We start from the raw sequence: 23545 nt of genomic DNA on the forward strand, positions 1-23545 counted from the left end.
GTAAATGGCAGAACTAAAACCTGAACTTCATATTCCATGATCCTTCCATGAACCCAGTAAGTTAAAAAGAGAGCAATTATCTATAAAAGCCCAAATTTCTCATTTTTTAATCAAAGAGGTACTTTGACTATACCAAGTATATATTCTATATACATACATCTATATCTACATACACACGGATATGCATATATGTATTATACACCTATACACATACATACACATACATGCACGTGCATGTACACACACACTTTTATTTGAATGAGGAAAAAATTTTTAAATCTAAGCTGATATACCTGAAGCTTTTGATATTCCACTAATATTACAGGCCTAACTATGTAACACAATACTAATGAAACAAAACCTAAAAATTCGTACTATATTTCCTGAGAGATGGTTACCTTCTCTTGGTTTCCCAAATGCAGCTAAAATGGATAAGATCCTTAGTTATTACTAATGAAAGAGATCTGTTTTGGATACATCACAAAACAGGTCCTGCTATCAGACACTAGGAAGGATCTAGAAGCAGGAGACTGTACCTGTGTGCATTAAAAGTCCAGGTCAGCCCTGGGATTCACTGGGGGGGGAAAGAATTACCATTGTCACATGTGAGAGTATATGAGGCAGAGGGTCCACAAATTTCTCCAGGAGACTGAGATACCAACCCCATGTCATGTAGCCCGGCCAGGAGAAAAAAATGTTTTTCAAAGAATGGCAGAAGGGGTCTTACCAATATATTCCCCAAATTTAAGCTGCAGTGTTCACCAGGAATCCTGATTCACACACTAGGTTACTGCAGTGATATATTATTATTGACTTCCTATCCTTTAAAGGCTTATACATATTATATTGCATATACTGTGCACAATAAATTGTATAAGAAGTATTACCTCATCTGCTCAAGCTGTCAAATGAAAGATGGTATGCTAAAAAAAGTCCAAATGAAGCTATTATAACCCCAAGCACTAATGAGATTTTACAAATACCAAATAGTTACATTATATACTATAACAACCAAATTTGAATCAACTACGCCTTGGAGAGAATCACATTTTTATTTTTATTTTTATTTTTATTTTAATTTTATTTATTTATTTGACAGAGAGAGACACAGCAAGAGAGGGAACACAAGCAGGGGGAGAGGGAGAGGGAGAAGCAGGCTTCCTGCGGCGCAGGGAGCCCGATGTGGGGCTCGATCCCAGGACCCTGGGATCATGACCTGAGCTGAAGGCAGACACTTAACGACTTGAGCCACCCAGGCGCCCCGAGAATCACATTTTTAAAAAATTCATTTCAGTAGAGGAAAGAGATGACTTTGGAGAAAGAGAAAGTGGGTTTGGAAGAGACACAGCATAGTGGGGCTTCTTTGATTAGAGGTTAGGGACTTGCTGGAAAGGAGACTGTGTTCACAGGGAAAGCAGGAGTAAGCGATCTACTCTGGTGCTTGCAGAGTACTCCCCTGTTACCCAGAGTATTCGAGTGACCTGTTACGTGAAACACAGAAGCAGCCAGCATTTCATTTGAGGTGAAGGATGCCATCCTATACTTCTCCCTAGGTAGCAAGATGGCATCTCTTTCCAGGCATGATGAATCAATAGCAGACATAACCTCTCCAGAGAACAGCTTTGATATTTGAAAAGGAAGCAGGTTCTAAAGTAGCAGAACCTAAAGAATGAAGTGCATACCTATTCCTAAATAGAGGTAAGCAAAAAGGGAGCCTGGCTTTCAAAATAATGTGTTTCCCACGATAGCAAATATATTCTATAGAGCAGTGAATCATTATGCCAAAATGATTGTATGAGATTCATTTTTAATTTCTTCTTACAACATTCGAAGGAATTCAAACTCTGAAAGGATAGCTCAAAAATATAAAACACTTTACAGGTCATATATTTAAAAACACAAAATGCTTCTAAATAATAAAGGTAAATATAAAAAATATTTTCTAATATATCAGGAAATAAGAAACTATCTAGAAGTTTCATTTATTACCCAAAATTAAAGATTTTTTTGTATCTTTCTGGTTAGAGAACAAATTCAGGAAGTCAAACTGAACCTTTCATCTTTGAAAATTTACAGTGAATAAAATCATCACTTGGTTTTAACAATTAACTTAAAATGGAGATTAATGGTTCTATTAAACCATGAATATATTTTGTGTATATATATATACACACACACACACATTTTGTACATATACACATATCAGGTTTTTATAACTATACAATATTTTTGTTATTTTTTTTCTAGTATCAGGAAGTTTTATTAACCTGGAAACTACTCTTGAAACAAATGAATAATTCCATCTATTGGTTCTCTCATAGTATTAGAAACTTTTTCCTCATTTAAATATCTTTCAGTGTACCATCAGTGTACTACCATGGTGGTGATTTAGAATATTCTTTTTTTTTTTTTAAAGATTTTATTTATCTATTTGATAGAGAGAGAGCACAAGCAGGGGGAGGGGCAGAGGGAGAAGCAGACTCCCCACTGATCAGAGAGCCCAACACAGGGCTCGATCCCAGGACCCTGAGATCATGACCCGAGCCGAAGGGCAGACGCTTAACCGACTGAGCCACCCAAGTGCCCCTGGAATAGATATTCTTATACAGAACTCTTGCTATCAAGATTAACAAGACCAAAAGTATTCCTTTATTTAAAGCCAGAAGTATAAAAATTAAACTTATATTTAAAACAAAAGACAAAAAAAATTAACTCAAAAATAACTCAGGAAAATCTATTTTTTGTATTGATGAATTGCTGAATATATTAAATATATGAGAAATAGGGACGCCTGGGTGGCTCAGTCGGTTGGGCGGCTGCCTTCAGCTCAGGTCATGATCCCAGTGCCCTGGGATTGAGTCCCGCATCGGGCTCCTTGCTCAGCAGGGAGCCTGTTTCTCCCTCTGCCTGCAGCTCCCCCTGCTTGTACTCACTCTCTCTCGCCCACGCTCTCCCTCTCTAACAAATAAATAAATAAATAAAATCTTTAAAAAATAATAATAAATAAATATATGAGAAATAAATCAAATGGAAATTTTTAAGCACACATCTTCATATGTTTACATGATGAAGACTTACCGTTATTTTTCAGGTTATTTATTCCAATTATATCGGACTGTGAGACAGAATTATGATTGTAGCGCCCTCTGCTGGGGTTTCTACTCACAAACTCAACCTAATACCACTATTAGTGTAAAATAAAACATTTGAGGCGTCAAGCAATAAATCACTTTTTCTGTCACTGATCACTTTAAGCCTTGGCAAAGATTATATAAAAGTTATAATCAATATTTATGCTACTGTAACAGGATTTTACCAATTTATCAGTAAGTAAAATATCAATATAGATTTTTTCTTTTAAAATAAGAGGATAATATAAAAGTTACACTAAACAACATGTTTTAATAAGTCTTATTTTTGTCACTACTTCTATCATTTGGCAATATGTTCAGGTTCTTAATGCAACATTTGTGACAAGACATTTTAATAAATTACTATTTTGGTAATCTTATCTATTTTTTCCTGCTTTGTTAGTTCAATCAAAATAGCTTATTTTAAAACATGAGAACAACCTTAATAATATTATCTTCATTATTAGAAAAAGATGGAAAGACATTTTAGAGGCACTCATCACCAGTAATAATTAATAAATAGCTTCCATTTACTGAGTGTCAACTATAAGGAATGTAGTATATGTTATACACTTTCTATATATTCTATCCAGTTCTAAGAAATAATATAAATTGATATAAACTGACATAATATAAATTGCTCAAGATGAATTTCAGAGCCAAGATTCAAATGTAGATGAGTCTCATTCCAAAGACTCAAACCTTCCCACCAAACAATACATCAGTGAAAAAATACCTTTTGCATGCAATTTCTCTATTTGTCAATGCAACAACTGGGGGTGGATGAAGGTACAGTGGAACAAGTTGATGAGAAAAATGTCAGAGAAGGACAAGATATTTATGTATAAAATAATAGCATAGACCTTTAGGAATGTATTTTTGTTTTACATAATGCTGCCAGCTAGTGGCCCTATTTCATACTGAGCCACTGGAAACAATGCTTGATTTTTACATCACTGAATCAAAAATTCCACATTTAACATTCTAGGATCATGTTCCTAAACTATACATGCATAACCTGACTTAATGTTATTTCACCTTACCCCAGAACTAGAGGAGAATGTCTCCTCAACCACCACTAGCCCTAATCCCCAATAAAATGAGATATGCCTAAATGGGAAAGAATTCAGCAAGTGCCAACATGTAGAAACTAAAAGGTACACTTGTCACTATCTATGAAAAAGAAACCCATATTATTTAAATATTTTTGGGTAATTTGGGGATACTTATAGATTTCTTAGTGACAAAATATATAATTATTTTTATATATTGTCAAAAGCTTGCCATATATGGACATAAAAACAAAATTATTGCCTAAGTATCGCTGAACATTATTCTATGCAGATCTAAAATTAGAGGCCATCTGATAAAGTAGTACTGTTAGCAAAGTATGTTATTTTAGTTCAGAGAATACAGTTATGAAATTTCCTTTGAGAAAAAAAGTATTGAGTACCATTTTTACATTTAAAAAGGTCATATTAAAAAATAAAATAAAAATAAAAAGGCCATATTAAACTGATAATTCACTGTTAAGAAAAATATCTTAAGTAACACACATGAAGAAATACACAGCTCTGATCATCGTATATTGCTTAACACAGTGACATAAAGATATTCTTGGCTGATTTCTTTCATCATATGGCATGACAATTATTTAAATGATTCTCTCAATGGAGAAATCTATCACGACAATCAGAAGCTTAGATGAAAAGACAATGTGTTCTACAGTATAATGCTGCATAAAACAAAAAACCTTCCGGCATTGTATTAACAGCAAGGAAAACAAACGTTCTGGTTTTATTCCATAGTGAAAAAAGAGAAGAAGCAGGAAGTGGAAAAGAAAGTACCTCAAACACAGCAAAGAAAAAAGAGACAGCCGATCTGTTGGATTAACTGAGACGGTCAAAATGGAAACAAGAAACAAAAGGGATAGTACTGGAGAGTCCAGTGTTCCTTCTGACCTACATTCTGTCACACACACACACACACACACACACACACACACAACTGCGAAGTGTAAAAATAGCCTTATCCCACTTTGTAGGTCCATCTTATATGAAGCTTATCTCACAGCTAAAAACAGTAAGAGTTTATATTACACACACACACCTATGCACACACATCATTATAATAAATATCAGCGAGAAAAACACTAATTATAAATCCACTTTTTAAAACACTAAAAATAGTTCCACAAAGGGAATATATCACTTACAAACATTGCCTGTATTGTCAAAGCTGGTAAGAACATCTTCAACATTCAAAGATCCATTATTACGCCTAGAAAGAAATAAAGCATTTTCTTTAATGATTCTGAAATATTAAGATTTATTAAATTTTTTAAAAGCTGAGACTGTGTATTGTGATATACCCACCCAATACAAATAAAACCTTCCCTGTTATATTTTCAAAATATTTTCTGCCCACTAGAGGGAGAAGGAAAAGAAATAACAGAATACATTTCTCAGAATATTTAATGTAATGATATTTTTGATGATTAATGTACATTTTAAAATATTAGTAAATACTTTTTATTGTTGTTTTAGCTATATAAAGGTGAGGTAGATTATTAAAGACAACAAAACAAAACCTTACTTTTGAGAATCTCAAAAGAAAAATAAGTCATCAACCTCCAGAACCACAACCAACAATAAATAGATTTCCTCTATACCAGCCCAACAAATTCAGAACTTCAGTCAAAAAGAACTAACCAGGGCGCCTGGGTGGCTCAGTTGGTTGAGCGACTGCCTTCGGCTCAGGTCATGATCCTGGAGTCTCGGGATCGAGTCCCGCATCGGGCTCCCTGCTCAACAGGGAGTCTGCTTCTCCCTCTGACCCTCCTCCCTCTCATGCTCTCTGTCTCTCATTGTCTCTCTCACAAATAAATAAAATCTTAAAAAAAAAAATTTTAAAAAAAAGAACTAACCAATCTTCAGGTCTGCACAATCCACAATTAGAAGGTTCTAAATGTCGGGGGGGGGGGCAAATTGTTTTTTATCTTTTTCCCACTAACCTTAATTCCACTCCTTTTAATTCTAATCTCTATTCACTTGACAGCCCGCCCCTGAAATACCTAATTTGATTACTGATATTTTATTAATACTTACAAAAGATGCTATTCTTCATATACAAATGGGCCCAAATGTTAATAGGTCATAGGGTTTGAGATACTTTTCCAGTGGTGATTAAAAAAAAAAAAAAATCTGTTGGGGCACCTGGATCTCAGTCGGTTAAGCGTCCAACTCTTGATTCCAGCTCAGGTCATGATCTCAGGGTCGTGAAATCGAGCCCCAAGTCAGGCTCTGTGCTGAGTGTGGAGCCTGCTTAAGATTCTCTCCCTCAATTATGCTAAGTGAAGTAAGTCAATGAGAGAAAGACAATTATCATATGATTTCACTCATATGTGGAATTTAAGAAACAAAACAGAGGACCGTACAGGAAGGGAGGGAAAAATAAAATAAGATGAAATCAGAGAGGGAGACAAACCATAAGAGACTCTTAACTATAGGAAACAAATTGAGGGCTGCTGGAGGGGAGGTGGGTAGGGGAATGGGGTAACTGGGTGATGGGTATTAAGGAGGCACGTGACGTGATGAGCACTGGGTGTTACATGCAAATGATGAGTCACTGGCCTCTGGAACTAATAATACACTATATATGTTAATTTAAAAAAAAAAAATCCTCTCCCTCTCCCTATGCTCTTCCCCCCACCCCCCACTCACACTAACAACAAAAATTGTTGTAAGTTATTTTTCACAAGCACTTTAAGCTATCCTAGAACTGAGGACTTTTGAGCTTTTCCCAAGAATGGCCTATGGAGTAAGGAGGACTAAGGAGCAAGTCACTGGGGCAGATAATTATGTGAAGAGGGGGAAAAAAGCTACTAGAGGAAAAGTCTAAAGTCTAAAGATAGCAAGTGTTTGGAACTAGAGGTTAAAAATAAGCCAGGGCTAAATATGATATAAAAAGCACAAAAAAAAAAAAGAAAGAAAAAGAAAAACTAGATAAGCTGAATGTCATGAAAATTAAAACTTTTGTCCATCAAAGGACACTATCATTGAAGTGAAAAGACAACCCACAGAATAGGAGAAAATACGTGCAAATCACTAGGTCTAGTATCCAGAATATATAAAGAGCTTTCATGATTCAACAACAAAAAGATGACCCAATTAAAATGGGCAAAAAATTGGACATCATTAATCAGGGAACTGCAAATCAAAACCACAGTGAGATATCACTTCATCCCACGAGGATGGCTAAAATTCCTTTATTATTTATAAAGGAAAAATAACAAGTGCTGGCAAACATGGAGAAAAACTGGAACCCTGATATACTCCTGGTAGGAATGCAAAATGGTGCAACCATTGTGGAAAACAATTTGGCCATTCTTCAAAATGTTAAACAAAGATTTACCACACGACCCAGCAATTTCACCCTTAGGTACATACCTAAGAGAATTAAAAACTTACACAGTCACACAAAAACTTACATATGAATGTTCATAGTAGCATTATTCATAATAGCCAAGAAGTGGAAACAACTCAAATGTCCATCAACTGATAAATGGATAAACAAAATGTGGTATTATCCATATGACACAATATTATTCAGCCATAAAAAAGGAATGAAATAATGATACATGCTATAACCCAGATGAATCAAAAACATTACTCTAAGTGAAAGAAGCCAGACATAAAAGTCCACATATTGTATGATTGTATTTATATGGAATGTCCAAAATAGGCAAATCCATATAGACAGAAAGTAGATTAGTGGTTGCCAGGGTTTGGGGGAGAGGAGGAAGATGGAGAATCACTACGAATGGGTATGGGGTTTCTTTATGGGGTGAAAAAAATCTCTAGAATTAGACTGCACAACATTATGAATATATACTGAAAACCATTGAATTTCAGTTTAAAACAGTTAATTAGAATGGTGAATTTAATGTTATACGAATTTTATCTTGATTAAAAAGAAAAGTGGTCCCCTCCAAAAAAAAGAAAGAAAGGAAAAGCCAGAGAGTAAAATGAGCCCTAAAAGGCTTTAGAAGAAGAAGAGAGGTTTTCAGAAGGAAAAGGTTTGATTCTAGATGCAACATGCTTTGGAGGTCTTTCAAAAATAAATGGCTAAAGAGTGAAGTAAATCAGACAGAGAAAGGCAAATACCATATGATTTCACATACAAGTGAAAGCACATGAAAGGATGGACATCATTAGTCATCAGGGGACTGCAAATCAAAACTGAATAAACAAAACAAAAACAGACTCATAGATGCAGGAACAAACTGTTGTTTATGGTGGGGAGGAGGGTGAACCAGGTGAAGGGCACTAAGAGGTACAACACTTCCCGTTATTGGGGCGCCTGAGTGGCTCAGTCGGTTGAGCATCTGACTCTTGATTTAGGTTCAGGTCATGATCTCAGGGTTGTGAGATCGCGCCCTGCATCAGGCTTTGAGCTCAGCATGGAGTCGGCTTCAGATTCTCTCGCTCTCCCTCTGCCCCTCCCCCCACTCACACACACTGCTCTCTCTCAAAAATAAATAAATAAATAAAATCTTTAAGAAAAAAACAAACTGGGGCACCTGGGTGGCTCAGTTAAGCGTCTGCCTTCGGCTCAGGTCATGATCTCAAGGTCCTGGGATCGAGCCCCGCATGGGGCTCCCTGCTCCGTGGGAAGCCTGCTTCTCCCTCTCCCACTCCCCCTGCTTGTGTTCCCTCTCTCACTGTGTCTCTCTCTGTCAAATAAATAAATAAAATCTTTAAAAAAAAAAAAAACTTTCAGTTATAAAACATAAATAAGTCATGGGGATGTAATGTACTGCATAGGGAATATAGTTAATAATATAATAACTTTGGATGGTGAGAGACGGTAACTAGACTTATCATAGGGATCATTTCATAATGTATAAAAATGTTGAATCATTATGATGTATATCTGAAGCTAACAGGATAGAGTAAGACAGTTACATGCATACATATATATGTAAGCAAACTACATAACCAATCATGACTGGAGTTTAAAACAAGCTAAAAAACTAAGTTCTATTAGCCCATATCTATGATTTAAGTTCTATGAAAACATGACTCAATGGATTAGTCTTTTAATTTTCTGCATACACTGGATCATATTTGAAAGGTTCTATAAAGTTCCTTCTAAAATATAAAATAAAATGCAAGAAAACAAAAGCTGTTTTAATACTCACCTCTGCTGTTAATATCACTACTAACATTAAAACTATAATTTTTTTTTAAAGTAGGCTCCATGTGGAGCTTGAGTCATGAGATTTACCTGAGATCAAGACCCTGATCTGAGATCAAGAGTCAGACGCTTAACTGACTGAGCCACCCAGAAACCCCTAAAACTATACTTTTTAAATATAAATTCAGTATTCATATTTGCCTCAGATGCCAGCCTTGCCAAACTTTAAATGGGCACCTATGATATACCACATATGTAATGATAATCTGCCATACATCTAATTTCATAAGCATACCATTCCCATCACTAGTTATTTCATGAGCACTCAGAGTACATCCTAAATTCAGTGGGATTGAAGCTTTTATGTTTTCCTTTCCCTAGAGAAGCAATATGTGACCTGACTGTAGTGCATCTGCTGTACTAGAAAGATGCACCACAGTCAAAGACAAAGTCATTCCTGATGTGTTGCCCATTCTAAGGTCCCAGGACAAGCCAAAAGTTAAAAGCTCTAGGCTTCTAATCCAGCAATTACCATGGCAACAGTAGTGTTATTGAAAGAAAGGAGGAGAGGTCAGGCCTCTCAGCTTTTTCTACACCTGTGACATACACACATTTATCAATGAATAACTTGGGACTTCTATGGTTCCAAATATAATGCAAGTATTTAAAGCTTCCAGAATATGCAAAGTCTTACTGCACTGAAATTGAGTTGAAATCTGGAGAGTGGGAAACAATTTCTAGCACTGATACAGTAAACAGTTTATAACAAAATACTATAACAAATTGCAGATTATACAACAGCAGGATGGGGGGGAGCTTTAAACATCTCCTGGATGAAGGCGCCTGGGTGGCTCAGTCGTTAAGTGTCTGCCTTCGGCTCAGGTCATGATCCCAGGGTCCTGGGATGGAGCCCTGCATTGGGCTCCCTGCTCAGCGGGAAGCCTGCTTCTCCCTCTCCCACTCCCCCTGCTTGTGTTCCCTCTCTCGCTGTGTCTCTCTCTGTCAAAATAAATAAATAAAATCTTAAAAAAAAAAAAAAATCTCCTGGATGTTCTCTATACAAACATCTATCTAATTATAAGAACCTCTTCTATAAGGTTCTAAGAAATAAAAATAAAGTACCAGAAAGACAGAAAGACTTTGCCAAGGAATAAAGTAGGAGTCATACCTTGGATTTTAATTTCCTAACTTTCAATACTTCACTTAGGAACAAAGAGTCAACTATCCTCAGATACACAGAAGACAACACATCTTGGGGATTTTGTCTAACTAACTTTTACCTTGTCCAAACTTTTGCCTCTGATGAAAAGCCACTAAGGGAAATTCTCTGTTCCTTCATTTTATTTTTCTATTCTCACTTGCCTACTTCTCCCTGCTATTCCTTCATTTTAAATATCATACAAAGCTGACAAAAAATAATGGTCCTAGTTTTAATTTAGGCCACTGCTTATATACCTTTCAATAATACAAACAAAATACAACTACGTACTTTGAATTCACAAATATCTAGTTATTTACCCTCTTAGGATACTCATTTCAAGCCTAATAAAACTTTAAAGAGACAGAAATTAATACACAGGGAAATTTTAAGGATACAACAAATATTGATAACAAGTATTAATCACTATATACATCATCTCTGTTGAATTGGAGCAGGTGACGTCAGATGATAAGAACTGAGAAAGTGAAAATGGGATATTTTTACTCTCCGAGGATCAAAACCTCTCAAATGCTCAGCCCTTTACGAGAATCCAGAAGCAGAGCCGTCATATAACATGTATTGACCACGGTTCCCCTAGAGATTATGATGGTTCTTAAGAGCCACTGATGATTCTGCCTTGCACTTTCTCCCCCTGGATATTTTCTAGTGCCTTTGCCCTCATCTGAAATGACTTCTCCCTTTCCCTCAGAAGTTCCAACTACTTCCAGATCAAGGCCTTCCGAAAATCACTCTCACCTCTAAACTCCTAATTTGTATGACGTCTTCCACGCCTTTGGAAATTAGTTATGCATGCCTAATGAGAGTTCTGAGAATGGATGCTTACCTTTCCCTCTTATTTAATATTTTTATTACTTAACTTTTCACATATTTAAAACCCTTGAGGATAATATATCTTACATTTCTTTTTGTTAACCTGTATAGAAGGTACCATTAAATATTTGTTGATTTAAATTTATTTAAAACTATTCACCACTTTTTTTTTCAATCATTCCATAGTGTTGATTTAACAAACTTCAAAAAATGTAGATGAAAATAATGGTACTCCATTCCAAAACTACCTTCTAAACCACTACCTTTAGCCACTGCAAGTAATTTTTTTAAACTAGAATGCTCACAATTCAAACAATACTGAAGAAGATAAAGGTAGCTAAAGAAATGTCATGGAAGCGGGTTGAGAAAAGATATGAGATATTAAATGAACAAGAATGGAGATCCATGTTGGGCAGATAACAAAAAACAAGAGGAAGTGGTAAAAGAAATCAACGTGAACAAAATTGGCAATGGAATGGAATGAACTATTCTTGGCAGATATCCTCCCCTACCTAAGCAATTGTAGTAATTTCAGTGATTTCCTATGCAGTAACAGAATTATGGAGTAAGAAATAGAATGCTCAGAATAATCAATGAGGAAATTAGTTTATCTGGGCCTCAATCCCTTCATCTGTAAAATGAATAAGTGGATACATGATTGCCTCAGGAGAGACAGCATGTGCAGAAGTTGAAAGTGCAGACAGTGACTGTCATTATATAAAATGTTACCAATGGAGATGGCTAGGTGAAGGGTATGTGAACTCCTTGTGCTATTTCTGCAACTTCCTGAACTTCTGTAATTATTTCAACATAAAAGTTTTTAAAAGTACAGGCTATGGAACCAGACCACTGGGGTTTGAATAGAGGTACGATCATTGGCCGGGTGACCTCGATCAAGTCATTTAACCTCTCTGGGTTTCACTTTGCTCGTCTGTGAAATGAGGATAATAACAGTATTTACCTCATGAACAGTTGTGTGGGTTAAATAAACTAATACATGTAAACCACTCACAACAGTGCTTGTCATATAGTAGTCACTCAGTGGTCAGCCTTTATTAATGTGGTTATGATCTTTTCAAAATTATTCTAAGATAGTGGTTAGCTCTAGAATACATGTAAGCTATTGTTATTTTTGCACTACTAATGTGGAGAGAAACAAACTAGTTTGAAAAAAGAGAATAAATCTTGGGGCGCCTGGGTGGCTCAGTTGGTTAAGTGACTGCCTTTGGCTCAGGTCATGATCCCAGAGTCCTGGGATAGAGCCCCACATCAGGCTCCCTGCTCCTCGGGGAGCCTGCTTCTCCCTCTCCCTCTTCCTGCCGCTCCCCCTGCTCGTGCTCTCTCTCTCTGTCTCTCTCTCTGTCAAATAAATAAATAAAATCTTAAAAAAAGAGAGAGAGAGAATAAATCTTGGTAGCCACTGTGGCCAATGTTTTAGCTTGGTCACCTGTCTTCTCTCCATAAATGAGGATTTAATGCTATATTTATACAAACAGACTTGCGTTTATTTTTTTTGAAAAATGGATGTATCACAAAGAACCATGCCATTGGAAAGGTGTCTCAGTTTACATTGGAGCCTGGGTTCCTGCTACATCAGGGTCATCTGCCAAAGAACCACGTCCTGGTTTGAAAACTCTAAAGAACAGAAGATGTCACATTCTCTCTAGCTAACCCTTACCAGGACCTCAAAGATGTCAGGAAATTATTCTTGGCACGTTTTACACTTACTGCATCTTGTCACCAGTGGATGTAGAGGGTAAGTTTTAGAACTTTACACCTGAAGACTGCTATTGGATCACTCGGTTCTTCCTTCTCTTTAATCTTCTTATAGATACTATCTTCCAACTGTTTAATCATTTTCCATTTCTACTTTACAGAGTTACTGTAGAGATTACATGAATTAGCATACATCAAGACACCTCGCTCTGTAGGGGGCACATAGTAAGCATGTAATGCATTTTTCCTCCTTTTCTAAGGAAGAACGAAACTATCTCCATCAGAATGTGAGGCAGTTGAGGTATTCGAATCAGAATCTCATAAGGAATATACAGGCAAGCTCACAAATCCCTAGGTTTTTATCTTCTTTTTGGAGTTTTCAATAGTTATGAAACCAGATCCTAATTGTTCTTCTCTGCTCACCCTCGTCAATTTTTAGCCAGATCCCAAATTTTAAGCTATTATGATGTCTTTTAAAGCTTAGATATTTTAAACCGAAATAGTTCAAGAAACATATACTATAAATAGACATCCTTTGTGAAAACTTTTTTTTCTTAAAATTATTCCTCGCCTCACCTAAACCTTATTCAGTCACATTCCACTTAAAATGTTTTTTGCACTTCTTACAGTTACTGTAAATGTGCTCCTCCCTCCATTTCAAATTGTGAAATCTTGTCAAAAAAGGAAGATTTTATAAAATCAAACACCTACAGTAATATTGCAATATGCTAGACTGTAACTGTGAGAGAAAATTAATTCAGTAAAAATGGTATCCTGTTACTTCAGTTTGCAACTCTCCTGTCTGTTTTTAAATGATTTTTAAAGCCAGAACAGTCTGTATGCTTCTCACAATATCAGCATTTTCAGCTGAATTTTCTCCTCCTATTCTTATGATTCTATTCTGAAAGTGACAAAACATGAATGGGAAAAATACCAAAGCTTGATTTTTCAGATAACTACTACTTGAAGAGTAGTCTGGAAAATTCTGTGTTCACTTTCAGCCTTCCTTGCCTCCTCAAAAAGAAATGGTTTTTTTGTCAAATGCTATGAGAGAATGGTTAAAAGAACCTTTTGATTTGCAAGCCACTTTGTCCTCAAATGCTGCTACATTCCTGAGAATTTTTTTCTTTAGTTCTGAGACTACAACAAAACCCAGTTAAAGCAGCAGGATTTCCTAACACAATGCTGCAAAACCCAAGTTCTGATCAAGATTACCTGCAAACTCAATAGAATGAATAATGAGATTCTTATTAGACTGCTTTTTTTCTACAAGAGAAAAATACTTCAAAAAAAAATTGTCACTGGAGTGATGGTTTACCTTAAAGAAACACTGTACTCAGGATAGAAGACACTTGTATATCGGACCCATGCACCAACTTCCTCTTCATTTACCCTTTTTTTGGCTTCTGTTACTGAAAACAGATTAAATGATTCAAATCTTCTTACAGATACATGTCGCAGGCAATCATCCAGGTGCTTTTGCTTCAGAACCTTTGAAATAAAAACAAATATTGTGTTCATATTATATAAACACATGTCAGATGTTCAAAGTTTAAGCGGTAAGGGGACTTTCATTCCCAATAATAGCAGATTAGATAATGTAGACCAACCTCTTACTGCAGACGACTAGAGAAGATGGACAGAACATTTTTTTTTTTTTTTTAAGATTTTTTTATTATTTATTTATTTGGGAGAGTGGGAGAGAGAGAAAGTGAGCAGGGGGAGGAGCAGAGGGAGAGGGACAAGCAGACTCTATGCTGAGTGTGGATCCCGACGTGGGGCTCAATCCCAGGACCTGAGACTATGACCTGAGCCGAAACCAAGAGTCAGATGCTTAACCAACTGAGCCACCCAGGCGTCCCTGGACAGAATATCTTAAAACATTATTTAAAGGTAGCAGAGAAGGGGCGCCTGGGTGGCTCAGTCGTTAAGCGTCTGCCTTGGACTCAGGTCATGATCCCGGGGTCCTGGGATCGAGCCCCACATCGGGCTCCCTGCTCAGCGGGAAGCCTGCTTCTCCCTCTCCCACTCCCCCTGCTTGTGTTCCCTCTCTCGCTGTGTCTCTCTCTGTCAAATAAATAAATAAAATCTAAAAAAAAAATAAAATAAAATAAAGGTAGCAGAGAACAAAGAACAAAGCAGAGAACTAGTAAAGATTTACCAGTCTAATAACTTAAAAAGGAAATAAATCTAAAGAGGTGAGCCTGGCTTTTGCAATCACTTTCCTTGTGGGGACATTGATCCAATTCCAACAGAAAGAGCTAAGAAGACAAGCAGCACCTTTTACAGCTGTGGACTTAGAGGGTAAAAGCTGAATTTCAAAACTTACTACCTAGGCAGGGGCAAGTATATTGTTCTGAACCTGTCTCATGAGTGCGTGTATGTGTATCTGTTTTAAGATAAATCAAATGAGTAATTTTGTTGGGGGTCATTGAAAACTGGGTTTTTAAGTATGGGAGAAACAAATATAGCTGTGAGATTAATGATGTTAAGCAAAAACTCTAGAGCTCTGAATCTGAATAAAGTATAACAGAAACTAATGTTTTTTTTTTTATTTATTAAAACATTTTAAAATATAGGGGTGCCTGGGTGGCTCAGTCATTAAGCGTCTGCCTTCGCCTCAGGTCATGTTCCCAGGGTCCTGGGATCAAGTCCCACATCGAGCTCCCTGCTCAGCAGGAAGCCTGCTTCTCCCTCTCCCTCTGCCCTGCTTGTGTTCCTGCTCTCGCTATCTCTGTCTCTGTCAAATAAATAAAATCTTAAAAAAAAATTAAAAAATAAAATAAAAACATTTTAAAATATATATATATTTCCTACAACTGAAATATCTGTAGGAAAAAATGATATATCTGAGATTCATTTCAAAATAATCTGAGATGGGAGGATGTGATGAGAGAATAGAGATAAAATAAAGTTGGTCAGGAATTAAAAATTGTTGAAGTTTATGGATATCTGAGTGCTTATTATACTATTATCTCTAATTTTGTATATGTTTGACACTTCCCATAATAGAAAGTTTTTTTGAAGATATAGAACATCCTAATAGTCATAATCAAATGAAAAATAACTAAAAAGTTACCTAAAACACCAAATATATTTGGAAATAAAGCAATATACTTCTAAATAACTTATGAACCAAAAGAAAGAAAACCCAATGGAAATCTGAAAGTATTTTGAACTGAATAATAAAAACACATTTCAAGACATATGAAATGCAGATAAATTCACGCTTAGAGGAAAACTTGTGGAAAGGCTAAAAATCAGTAAGCTAAGCATCCACTGCAAAAATTACAAAAATAAGCAAATTAAGCTCCCTAAAAAATAGAAATTAATAAAGTAGAAAACAAAAATATAGCTAGAAGGATTAAAACACCAAAAGTTGGTTCTTTGAAGACATTAATAAAACTGACAAATCCTTGATAATACTAAGAAGAAAAAAGAGAGAAAATATAAATATGAATGTGACACAGGAAGATCACTATAGATCCAGCAGGCATTAAAAAATAGCAAATGGATATTATAAAAACTATGAAAATTTAGATGAAATGGACAAGTTCCTAGAAGAATACAACTACCAAAACCAACACAAGAAGAGACAAAAAGTCTGAATAGTGCTAAACTATTTTAAAAATATAATGCATAGGTGGGTGGGGGGAAGGGATACTTGGGTGATAGGCATTAAGGAGGGTACTTGATGTAATGAGCACTGGGTGTTATACGCAACTAATGAATTGCTAAATTCTACCTCTAAAACTAATTTAAAAAATAAAAATAAAAATACAATGCATAAATAAAAATCTTACCAAAGAAAACGCCAGACCCAGATTGCTCATCAGCAAATTACACCAAATGTCTAAGGAAGAATTAATGCATGTCTTACCACACTCTTCACTAAATCTTGAAACAACCCTATGGGATAGATACCAATTATATGAGAGAAGAAACAAGGGGGTGTTAATTTGCTGAACATCAGAGAGCTACGAAAAGGCAAAGAATCATGCTCTCTTTCAGCACTGATAGTTTCAAACATATGGCATCGTGTTTTAATTTAAATTATACTGTGAAATATTCCCTTAATCAGATTAAATCAAGTATTAGACCTCTAGGTAAGATTATTCATTCTGTAGGTGTTTGTGAATACGTGTGTAATGGTCATGATACTTTTTCACCTGCCCTACATCCCTTCCTCTTGGGAACTGCCCCTCCCTCAACCTATGAAATAATGATGGGATTGTTATCTTCCCTGCCACAGGGTGGGCTAATGTCCCAGGTAGCCAAAGTGCCTCATTCTCCTGGACCCAACAACTGGTCCAAGCCTGGCCTATTAGAGTCATTTAATGGACATTATTTGTGTGTTGAGAAAAAGGGTCATTTCTTCTGGGTCACTAGTTGAGAGCATGATGAAAGCCTGTAGTTGCCAGTAGCCATCTTTGCTATCAGGTAATGAGACCCAACAAAGAGGAAAATAGAATACTATCCAAAGCTTCTATCAATATTGATCCATAGTCTTCATCTGATTAAAGTGAGCACTAGGCTCAAAAGTCAGCAATTTATCATGTGACCTGGTATCAAATGATGAACTAGGTCAACAGGGTTTTTTCTTTAAAAAAAAAGGTTAATTACAAAACCAAAAAAGATATTGAACAGTTAAAGTGAAGGATCATTAGATAGCATTGAAGCCCTGTGGGGAAAGGGAATGACAGAATTATGAAGAAGAAAACAAGCAGACACAAGTAGATATCATGAAGATGTCCCATGAGAGAGAGCTGCATATCTCTATCACTGTTTAGATTCCTGGGTTTTCCAGTTCTGGATGCACACAAGATGTGGATGGTTCATTTGAGACATATTTACTAAGTACTTGCAAATGTTTAATATACATGGTAGATTAGATTTATTATGGAAAAATATTCACTTCCTTCCTTGCCCTCTTCAAGGAAAGAGTATACTTCTCTGCCCTTTGATTTTAAGCTTGGCCAAGTATCTTACTTTGGCCAACAGGATGTTAGCAAGGGCTTAAAATGTGTTTTGGTGGTTGCCCTTGCTCTCTTATACCTCTGCCATCACCAGGAGAATATGTCAGCCAACTGGTCCAAGGATTAGAGCCAGTCTGCTGATGACAGCCTATGTCAGTCAATTTGCAATCTGGCCCACAGATGCACAAACAAAATAAATGCTCACTGGTGTATGCCATTTTAATGTTGTAGTTGCTTGTTACTCATTAACAGCTAACTGATACAATACACTGAGGACTTGATACTATGGGCCACTTAAAGCCTGTTCTTACTCTCAGGTTTTCCGTAACACTTAACAATATCTGCTAAAAAAAAAAAAAAAAACTAGCCAGGCGCTGTGCAACGTGCAGAGGATGGAGATCAATAAAATATCATCTTTTCCCAGGGAGAACTCCCATTCTAGTAAGTTAGACGGACTCTAATCAAATGATCAAAAAATATGATATGGGGTTCACTGGTAGAGTGAGCTGAGGGTCTAACTCAGCCCAGTCAGGAGAGGCTTCCTAGAAGACATTAAAATGTAGTTCTGAAAAATGAACAGTCATTCAACAAATAGGAAAGAAGATAAGACTCTAAGCAGAGTACACACGTGTACCAAAACATTAAATGTCAAAACATGTGGGGAGTACAAATGGCAGCCATAGCTAAAGCTTATCCTGGTTCTGATGTAGACAGCAACTCAGAACGAACATATGTGCTGGTCAAGTGGCACTCTTACTATAGTAAGAATCACTGAAATCATCACAATGAGATTTTAAGAATCACTGAAACCATCACAATAAGATTTGATTGATTAATTTAAGGCCCTAATTGACTACATCAATAATTCAACTTTAACTGATGTTTATTTCACTGTAGAAAGTTCCTATGATAATGATCTATGAGGACCTGCATTTCTTACCCTACAATTTTGTAACATTAATAACAAAACCAGATCATCAATGCTTTGGAAAGACTTTCAAGGCATCCACAAGGAAATGACCACTGAGTTATGTCATGACACCATATGAAAAGGTGACTGGAGACAACTGCAAACAAAGTAACCTTCAAAATACTAAACACAAATCTCAAATAAAGTAGCCGCTGCTGGAAAATTCTTCTCGAAATACAAGTCAGAAAGGTAAAGTGTCCTCTTGAGTCAAGTTTTCAGAAGGAAATCTCAGCAGAGGCGTAACACTGGTGTGCAAAACAATAAACAGATTTTACTTCAAGAAGTTTGGTGGGGGAGGGCGCCTGGGTGGCTCAGTTGGTTAAGCGACTGCCTTCGGCTCAGGTCATGATCCCGGAGTCCTGGGATCGAGTCCCGCATCGGGCTCCCTGCTCGGCGGGGAGCCTGCTTCTCCCTCTGACCCTATCCCCTCTCATGCTGTTTCTCTCTCTCTCTGTCAAATAAATAAATAAATAAAAATTCAAGGAAACAACAAAGTGGTATTTTTAAAAAAAAAAAAAAAAAAAGAAGTTTGGTGGGGGAAAAGTTTGGAAAGAGGGTCAACGATGTCAAATCAGAAATTTGTCAAACTTGCATACAACTAAAGCAACAGTAACAGCAGCGACTCTTAAGTACTAGAAAATAACAGCCATTAAACAAACCAATACACCCGAACACCAAGAATCTCACTGATCACTTCAAACTACAACATCAATATGAAAACTTGACATCCCACCGAAAGACAGAGGCAGCAGCTCTTGATACACCTTGATACACACTTCCACAGCACGTGCAACGTCAGAGTCCCAACACAGTCAACCACGCAGATCTCCAAGAAAGGGGCCAAACTTTGAACCAGACTCAGGCTGGCAGATAAGAAGCAGAAGAAATCCGGGGAAAGAAGTAAAACAGAAGCAGGAAAGAGAAGCAGCATAGGATGGGGAGCGGCGGTCCCACCAACTGGATTGGTGAGCAAAGAGAAAAGTCCCCCGGATGCAGACAAATAGCCAAAAGAAGATCTACTTCCATCTGAGTTTCCTAGGAACTCAGCGTTGGTTGCCCCCTCCCCGCCCCACCCTAATTCCTCGCTTTCGGTGGGACCCTTAGTAGAAGCAAGGGGGCGCTTCTCAGGTGGCTCCCGGCAAAACTACCAGGGAACTCCCAGAGCTGCCAAGAGGAGAGTCGCGGCCGGTCGCTCGCCGCGTACCTGCGAGGGAAGTGACCAGATGCAAAGGTGAGGTGGGTGGGCTATCCCTTACCTGCCGCAGGAGCTTCCACCGGGCGGCTCCCAAGGGCTCCGAGACTTGAAGCCCCCGAGAGGCGCCGCCGTCTGCTGGGCCTTCGCCCACAGCTCGCTCAGCCTCGCCGGCCTGGGCGCCCGCGACTCGCGACTCCATCCCGTTAAAGCCGCCTATACCCCGAGTTGTCACCGCCACAGCTCTCCCCTGCCAGGACCTGCCGACTTCTTCCCAGTCAGGACCTGTGAGCCGGACCACCCTCCGACAGCCCTAGCGCGCGCACCCTCCCCGAATTCCGCATTTCCGGTATTCGCGTCTCCTTGGCAACCAGGACAGCGCGGCTTGCGTCATTGCACCATTTTTGCTGGTGGCCATCTTTAGTGAGGGCGGGCCGAAAAGTAAGGAAGTTATGGGAGAACTCGCGAGACACTGGCTCTTCTTTTCCCCTTGTCCCCTGCCTCTTCTCCAGCCCAGAAGACTAGAAAAGAACGAAAAGCCTTAAAACTTTCAGGGTTTAAAAAAAAAACCCAGGAGGAGAAGCCATTCATGACCACAATAAACATGGCGAAATCTGCTTAGGGCTGGTGCTTGACTGGGGTTACGCAGACCTGCGTGCTGCAAACCAGCTCTGGGCGGCTCTGGATAGGTTGTCGTTTTGCGGATTGCAGAACGCAGACTTCGGCTGGACGCGGCTGAGGTAACAGCAGTCCTCTTTCCTGAAAGCATTTGGTTCTCGGACTTGCTCTCTCTCGTTTCGGTGTGCAGAGCCCGGCCGACTGTCCTTCAACTTGCGTACGTATGGAGGGGCATACTGTGTACAGGAGGGGTTCTCCCCATTTTCCCCTCACCCAGTCATGCCTCAGTCTCCTGGTCCTCGCTTTTGCGTGGCGTCGCTTCTCCGCGTAGCACAAACTGCCGCCACCCCCTACCCCCAGCCTCCTTGCACTCACTTCGCCTCATCCCTGGGGTGGAGAGTTGCACCGAGAAAACGAGTGAGTCCCCCCGGGAACACCCATTCGTTTCCCCCACCCCCATCCCTAGCCTTGCATACTGTCTTCTCCCTGCGGATGAAAATGGATGGGCTGAGGCTGCCGGCATGCATATAATGATTTAGGTCTTTACGGGCCCCTGTTACAGGGCCTTGGCGGGCGGGGGTTGGGGGTGGTTAGTGTTGGCTGCTGATCTCTTAACCCCACTCGCCCGTTATTTTGCTGCGACACAGAGGTTCGGGGGTGGAGGTGGCGGAGGCGTCGTAGTGGATCAGATCTCTAGTAAATCTGACGCAATATTGTACCTTTGATACCGAGTGGCGTTTTGTGGAAGACGTCCATGCTGACATGCAACAGTGTGCAAGACACTTTGATTTCTCTTATAATAATAGTAGCCAGCATTTATTGAGTGCACACTACGTGCCAGGCACTGTATTAAGATCTTTACATAAATTGTCTAATTTTATTCTTACAACAACTCCATAAGGTAAATGTGTCATTATCTCAGTTTTGCAGCCGAAGAAACTGAGGCATAGGTGGTGAGTGCCGGAGTGACGACCTGAACCCAGGTGTCTCTCTTAAGTACTTACTAGCCTTACTTTGATGGGTTAATAAGAACCATCTTTTCAACAGAAACCAGAGGTGGCCTCACATTATATTTGTTCATCCTGAAGTGATGTGTTTTAACTAAAGAGCTAAATATCTTTTCCACGTTAAGTCCAGTTGTTGTTACGTCCAAGATTTGGAGCCAAACCAGATTGGACATTCTGTTCTGCTACTTTCTGTCCCAAGTGACCTAGGGCACTTGTCAAAACCTCCCAGAGCCACAGCTTGCTCACCTGTAAAATAAATGTTATAATGGCTACTCTATCAGGTCCTTATGAAGTTTAAATTAGACAAAGTATATAAAAGTGTCTGGCACGGAGCAAACACTCAACACTCTTCTACCTTTATTAAATAAGTAGGCTTTTCCAGTTTATCCTTCATATACCTCCCAAAGATATGTCCTGAATTTCGTAAGGTCAAAGCCATTTTGCCTTTTAATGCCGTCAAGAGTTCTGGAGATGCCCTCATTAAGTCTGTGTATTTGTTTGCAAATTTTTATTTTTGTTTTTTGTTTTTTGTTTTGTTATTTTTTAGTTTGCCCCATGTGTACCAGAATCAGTGCTGCATAGTCTGAGCCTGATAGGATTGACTTTACAAATGAGACATTTAAGTCACGTCTGCTGAGAAGTATGATTTGAATGAAACTTTAACTTATACAAGTTTTCAGGTATTTTTAACCTGAGTTATCAGCTGTCTGCAGTTATTCATAACCTGAAGGGGAGGGATAAGAACTGCGGATCTTAGATACTCTGAGAACCCACTACTGTGTAATCCTACCTATGAAATCATGTGCTGACAGCCCCAAAGGGAGCATAAACCAGGGACTCTGATATCATGCAGCAGAAGAGCAAATTATTTCTCCAGGCTTTGAAGTATAGTATTCCTCACCTTGGGAAATGCATGCAGAAACAGCACTTGAATCACTGTAACTTCGCTGATCATTATTACAATAGAATAAAATTGAAAAAATATCACCTAACCAAGTGTCTGCAGAATAAACCCACGATATCAGAGTTAGCAAGAAACATCCCAAGTCGGAGCTTCTCAAGTAAGGTATGGACTTTTTAAGTTAACCTATTTGTAGGTCATTAAGATTAATTTTATTTTAAAGATAAAGAATGGGTAAGAGATCAGTTACTAATTTTCTCGGTAATTCTAGTTTGATTTTTAAAGTGTTAAGGCTCAATTGTAGCTCAATTTAAGTATAAAAGAATATATGCATATGTATTTATACAGTTGTAATATATAAAGATAAATATTTATGAAAAATGATTCACCTTAGGAAATCCTTATGCCTACCAGTACATTTCAAAGTATAATTCAGCTTTCTAAACTTCCTAGAATACCATAATAGCTTTTAACAAAATCTAATAATACGCTAATTGTTTTATGAATCTCAAATTAGAAAACTTCAGTAATTCCATGTAATTGTGTGTTGATTCTTTGTTAAAAAAAAAAAAAAATGAAAAAAGGCTTGCATTTTTGACCACTTGGGTCCTTCAGGAAGATGCTTTCAGACTGTTGTACTTTGGCCAGACCCCAAGCTATGGGCCTGACCTCAACCTTGAGGACCTGATTGCCGTTATATGTAGAGTCACCACACATTCTATTTGCGTGGGACAGTCCCAGTCTACACCTGTTATTCCTCTGTAATTATTAATAGTGTCCCCTTTCCTCTCAAAAATGTCCTCA

General features: G+C 38.0%; 2 protein-coding genes across 2 annotated transcripts in view; one reads left to right on the forward strand and one right to left on the reverse strand.

Moving 5' to 3' along the window:
• Nucleotides 1-20790, reverse strand: part of CAMKMT (calmodulin-lysine N-methyltransferase) — a 373859-nt gene extending 353069 nt beyond the window's left edge. The window contains exons 1-3 of the mRNA XM_036087396.2: nt 20280-20790; nt 14396-14568; nt 5347-5411 (exon numbers count right to left, since the gene is read on the reverse strand). Coding sequence (XP_035943289.1) covers nt 5347-5411; nt 14396-14568; nt 20280-20417 — 376 coding nt within the window. The 5' untranslated portion in view covers nt 20418-20790. The remainder of the gene's footprint in view (nt 1-5346; nt 5412-14395; nt 14569-20279) is intronic.
• A 1736-nt stretch (nt 20791-22526) lies between these two features.
• The window catches only part of PREPL (prolyl endopeptidase like), a 53739-nt gene continuing 52720 nt past the window's right edge, over nt 22527-23545 (forward strand). Inside the window, exon 1 of the mRNA XM_078057454.1 lies at nt 22527-22906. Within this exon, the coding sequence (XP_077913580.1) occupies nt 22688-22906 (219 nt within the window). The 5' untranslated portion in view covers nt 22527-22687. The remainder of the gene's footprint in view (nt 22907-23545) is intronic.

The sequence above is a fragment of the Halichoerus grypus genome, chromosome 10 (assembly GCF_964656455.1).
Source record: "Halichoerus grypus chromosome 10, mHalGry1.hap1.1, whole genome shotgun sequence".
Lineage (NCBI taxonomy): Eukaryota > Metazoa > Chordata > Mammalia > Carnivora > Phocidae > Halichoerus > Halichoerus grypus.